Raw genomic sequence first — 6,168 nt, 5'->3', positions numbered from 1 at the left:
AAAAATTTCCCCCCCCCCCCCCCCTACATGTCATTCCTCACCCTTTCTTCTGACATCAATCTCTCTACCCCCAACTTTTTCATTCTTCTTTCTATTATTTCCCTCCTCACTTCTATCAATTTACTCTAAATTCAAATCTCATTTCAAGAAATTAAAACTTTTAAAATTAAAAAATTATGAATCAATTCGAATATCACAAATATAATTATATGTATTTAAAATTATTAAACAATATAATAAATTGTATTTCATTAAAAAATAAATAATTTCCACTATTATGGTCCTCAAGGTTGCAGTAGTGCCATATATGATATGGACTACTCGTAAAAAAATCATTACATAAATATTAACTTTGAATTATAACCCAATAATTATAATTTGATTTCATTCAAATCCCTCGTACTACTCTACATGCTTTTAATTAGTTAATGTCAACTCTACGGAATAATTTTATTATAATATGGTCATAAAATTAAAGTGAATAAAGTTGTTTGAGTGAATATGACAAGTTCAACACATAGTGATTATTTAATTATATATAAATATATCCAATCTTGATTATAGTATACATAAACATGCAATTATTAATAACGGTGGCCGCCCGCGTCCGGCCCTTTTCAATACTTGTTGGTCTTTTCTCCTCCCTAATTAATGGACCACATAAAAAAACATGCAAATAGCGTATTGGTACAAGGAATTAAGAAGGTGGTACAATTAAAGAATGCATGATTATGACATCCAAACATAAATTTATCCTCTTTTAGCACCACTTTTCCACCCCCAAATTACTTTATCATTAATGTTCCCTATTGTAATATTCAGTTGGCATCGCCAGTAGCAAACACCTGACAACATTTAGTAATGAACTTAGACTCCATTTTGGAAATTTCGCTACTGCCCATTCAGCTATTCAATTCATATTTGTTAATACCCTTATTTATATAATTTATAATAGATATTTTGTTCGATTTTATCGTTCGTGCAATATTTTCAAAAAGTATGAAATAAGCCTGAAATCAATACAACACATTAAAGGTGCCTGAATTATTTCCAACAAAAATAATTAACCATCAAATTATGTGCAGATGCTGCTTGGGACTCCAATAGATGATGTGGCATGCCATCCATTGGAGGGCTGAGATCTAGGGTCTTGGGAACGAGTCGATTTGATCCCATCTGTCCACAAAAGATACAAATTCTAGATTAAAAAAAAAATTGAGATTTTATTATTTTGTTTTTATAAGATATTAATATGTCAAATCGGATTTGATAATACTCACAGTCATAGCATAAATTATTGATATTATTAATCAGAGTTTAATGGTCCGTAATTGTAGGATAATAATGTAATTCTAAATAAATAATTTAGTGAATGGTAGTAGATATAGGTAATATGTGGGGAAGGGGCGATTAGGGGCGCAGCGCTGGAGATATTGCTATAGGTTAGAGCTACCCTATATTTAATTACGTTAAGCATAAGACAAATCACTATCTTAGGTTTGGTCCTATAAATCTACCAGAATTGGGAATTAATTCAGAGACAATTAATATTTATTTATTATTATTTTAGTTTTTTTATTTTTTGTGGAGAGTGGGGGCTGATTAAAATTTTCTCTGACACTGACGTTAAATCTTGGGCCACTCCATCCACCATCTCTTTTATTAATTTATTATAGATATGGAAATTAAATTATGTCCCATACGCTAATCTAAAGATAAATTATTTAATAATTATTTTACCAGCCCATCACATAGGAGAAAAGCATGCATCGCCTTTTCATTTGTTTTTGTTATTTTTTTCGGAATTACATTAATTTTGTATTAGAATTTCAGATCTAATCAATTTTGAGTGGCTAATTTTCCATGTATGTCCTTCTATAAAAAATTAATTATTGGAAGAATGAATCTTTATTATTTGCGGTCGGTAAGTCATTATTTCGAAAACTAGATAGGTGATAAATTTGATTTAGAGGGTATTCGGCTAAATTTATTTATTTTATAAAAATTTTTTAAAGTAACTAACTACGTTCATGAAGTATTTAAATAAAATGGGATCATAAAATTGATGAAGATATTAATAAAATCAGGATTTGTTAAAAAAATAAATTACAAACTCCCTATCTTTTTTTCAAAAAAATACAACATAATATATTATTTTGAAAATTTACAATTTTTTTAAATAAAAACTATTTATAAATATTTTAAAATGCTTATACAGTGAGTCACCTAAACATCCTGTTAGTCAAAATAATAAGAGAATTATTGAAATAATAATAATAGTAATAATAGGGATATATATATATATATATATATAGAGGGGGGGGGGGGTAGAGGGGGGTGGGAGAAGGCGACAGATTCTGAGGAGACAGAGACTCAAAAGCCGGCATGCACATGACCCACGCGTCCGAAACCCTTTAACTATGACGTCTTCCATTCTCCAAACTTTATCCATTTTCAATTGCACCACCAAATTCTGGGCATAAATCAATTTGGTCCCCCACCATACATCAATGTCCTAACATCCATCATATCTCGTTTCTATCTCCTCTCTCTCCTCCTTGCAAACAATTTTATTCATGTCAATCTTCATTATTCTTTCTCTAACTACCTTATATGCATCTAATATTTGCGTATTCTTAATACTTATTTAACAGCTGAGCTCACACCCTGTAAATACAATCCACCTAATCATAATTTTTACATCTCCTTAAAATAGTCAATTTCTAATTTTATCTTGTTTTTTTTACACATAAAGATCTCCGCATATTATCATATATAATTGATCAATATTCGAAGAAGGGCAATATGTTTTTTACATATGTATATGAATATGTATGACGTAATTTTAATGATATACATATATGTACTTTAAGATAAACCATTGAATCGAATAAAATAAAATCTAAATCATTATTCTACTATTTAAATTTATACCCTCAAGTTAAATCAAAATCTTTTTATTTTTGAATGATTGTATAAATATCAGTGTATAATTAGGAATAATGTTTTTATATAGGCAGAAATTGAGACCTACCCACAAACAAAGTGGTGTGAAGGACAGGCAGGTAAATGACGGGCATTTCCATAGGGCTCAAACCCACGTGAACCGAAACCCCAATATCCCCTCCAAACAAATCCAACCGCAATGAATATACTGTGTTCATACAAAGTGTATACTGCCTCACCCCGCGACAACTTTGTACGATTCACCCTCTCCCTATGAAAATTACCAATCACTCCCCAACCCACATCCCATTATATTATTATTATTATTATTATTGTCATGCCCACACGCTTGCTTTCCTCCATCTTTTTCCATCACCCTACTCTCATCCTTTGTTTTTTTTTTCTTACAGCTTTTTCTCAACTCTTGTTGGTTGGCGCGCGAGCCACCAGAATAGTTGTGCGTGTAAACATATCCATGTGTGCCTGCCTACACTCACATCCAAATCAATGTTGGTGTCAAGCATTAAATAATTAATTACTGATTATCGATTTTGAGATTTGGATTAGTGGGACAAACACAGCTTAACCGTTGCCTAAACAACTGCTTCATCCACTCAATTGTTCATGTTAACAGCCCCGACAACCATAAAAATGTAATTCAGTATAGACCAGAACTGTGCATGGATTTCAAGGGCTGTAGTGAAAAATTTTACGCCATTCATTAAAGGAGAAAAAGGGCATTCTCCGGAACACAACTCCGGTAATTCAGTCTCATGATAATTATCATAGTAATAAGAACCTCGGAAACCAAATATGTACAAGCGATGTGATATTTCGTCTGATCACAACGACTTTTGCTAAGTTAAGAAAATCTCCGTTTGTCCAAAACCATTAACATCATGAGGACTTGCTAAGAAAATCGTAACCTAGCGATACCCAGCCAGCTGAGCCCAAAAAAAGAAAAAGGAGAATGCCTACATCCAGAGAGGCGGAGGTTCATTCAAGTCTATAGGCAACCCGCGCTTCACAATCCCAAAATACTTCGCCGGAGCGTCTGCCTCAGCCACTGGAGCTCCGGCGGTGGCAGGCACCTGGCCGCCATTGCCCTGAGGATTCACATCTTTGAGCACCCCGGTGTGGAGGAAGTCGTTGATCACGAGTCTGCCGGACGGCGCAATCCACCGGTGGTCGGACGGCAGGTTGAGGTCAAGGGACAGTCCCGATGCAGGCGCTGGGAAGTTGGTCTTGGCCTTGGCGCCGCGGAGGGATCTGGCGGCGCCGTCGTAGGCTAAGGCAGCCTCCTCAGGGGTGTCGAAAGTGCCCAACCAAACACGTGTTTTCTTCCAGGGGTCGCGTATCTCGGCGGCGTAACGGCCCCATGGACGCTTCCTCACCCCCCTGTAGTGGCCCTCGCGCGTGGAAGCCATGGACGAGAGGAGGTGATTGTAGAGAGAGAAAAGAAGATGGGAAGGGGGGTAGTGAGAGAAATAATAATGGGTTTGGTTTGGTATGGGGGCTGAGGAGGTGAGGAGAGTTTGTAGAAAAGAGAGAGGAGGGAGTTATGTTATGTGGCAGTGTGTGTGTGTGTGTGTGTAAAAGTGGGGGGGACCCACCGAGTCTCCCGTAATCGTCGGCTGGACGGCACGAACCGCTCCTTAAATAAACAACTGCGAGTTATCGTGTGTGAGTCGAGACCAGGTCTTGGCGTGGGCCTTCGCCGTTGATTTTGATTGAAAATCTCGTGGCATCAACGGATTCATCATTCAACACGCAATTAATTCCTTTCTTTTGCGGTTCGGCGCGTGAGCCCATCGTAAATGGGAAATATACGTTCAGACATCATGGACGACAAAATTTATTCCTTTTTTTTTAAAAAAAAAAAGAAAAAATAAAAATTCAAACTATTACCAAAGTATTGTGTGCGGAAGTACATCGCCATTAATTGTTTCTTCTTAATAAGTGAATGAATTTACTCATTACTTTGATTGAAATTAATGGTGGTCTGGTCAAACAAGGGACTCCCTCCCCCTCCATAATAATTTCATCATTATAAATTTTTTAATTAATAAATTCAATAAATGTGATGTTATATCTAAAACTCAATGGTCTGAATTTATTCAGTTGTTACAAAACTCAAATTTATTTCCCTTTCATCAGCTCAAATACTATTTCTTTATGGTATTAACAAATATTACGTCGCTTTGGGAATTAAAATTGAAATTTTACAAACAAATCTGAGATAATAATTTTGGATGTATTCTTTTACTTTATATAAATTTATTGATTTCTAATGTATTGAATTGATGTATTATTAGATTGATATATGATTAATTTTCAAAATATTAATACAATTATGCTATATCATAAAAAATAATGATAATAATAATATAATAAGAAGGAAAGCATTTAAAGGAGCAGGTAGGTTGCAGTGGCACCAAATAGTTGAATGATTGCACACATAGGTACAGTAATAACAAAAAGCAACTACCTCCGCTTCGGCGATGACTAATAATTATTAGTGCAGGGCGACCGGTCCTGATCAACACACAACTCCCCGAGGAGCACAAAGGGTAGAGTAGGAAATCAAATAATAATAATACACAATGGTGGGCCTTACCCTCTCAAACAATGTTGATGGAGAGAGAGAGAGAGAGAATAAAAAAAGCAGTAGGCAGTAGGCAGTGGGCAGTGTGCGTGTGTGTGGGGTTGGAGGAGGCAGGCAGAAGCCGCCGCCTGATAAGACGTGTCGCGGCTTGGAGGCGTGGGCTTTTGTCATCTCAGTCTTCTAACACGTCCCCTACACCCATGCTTACGTATGCCCTACCACTCCCTTGTACGGCGCTGCTCACCGGCGCCTCCACCTTCTCCCCCCTTCCCTTACTACTTTTTTAAATAAAAATATATATTTTATATGTTTTAATATTATTTATTGATTTTGGAGACTTTAGTCCCTTTTGTTTTTTTTTTCTTTTTTAATTTTTGAATGGATGATGTTGATATCCAAGATTAGACAAATTATTGGGGTATGTATAAGTGCGGACTAATCATATTCTCTTTTTTGTATTTTGTGAATGGAATTAATTAAGCGTATTGCTTATGTGGGCGGCTCTCTGTAAACTAGATATACATACTTTGATTATAATAAAGTCCGATAATATTTAAATCATGAGAAATAGAACAATATCATAATATTCATAAATAAATCAAAGGGTACACAATATG

At 35.4% G+C, this 6,168-nt stretch overlaps 1 protein-coding gene across 1 annotated transcript; it reads right to left on the bottom strand.

Annotated features, from left to right (window-relative positions):
• LOC105175563 (ethylene-responsive transcription factor 12) lies at positions 3,642-4,553 on the bottom strand. Its single transcript, XM_011098041.2, has one exon. It carries the CDS (start codon positions 4,371-4,373, stop codon positions 3,921-3,923), a length of 453 nt encoding a protein of 150 aa, XP_011096343.1. The 5' UTR covers positions 4,374-4,553; the 3' UTR covers positions 3,642-3,920.

This window comes from Sesamum indicum, linkage group LG12, assembly GCF_000512975.1.
Source record: "Sesamum indicum cultivar Zhongzhi No. 13 linkage group LG12, S_indicum_v1.0, whole genome shotgun sequence".
NCBI classification, from domain to species: Eukaryota; Viridiplantae; Streptophyta; class Magnoliopsida; order Lamiales; family Pedaliaceae; genus Sesamum; species Sesamum indicum.
The sequence above is the reverse complement of the archived record's forward strand: the minus strand, read 5'-3'. Positions and strand labels throughout refer to the sequence as shown.

Coding starts and splice junctions, on each gene's coding strand:
- LOC105175563 (XM_011098041.2), bottom strand. CDS start 4,373: ATGGCTTCCACGCGCGAGGGCCACTACAGGGGGGTGAGGAAGCGTCCA.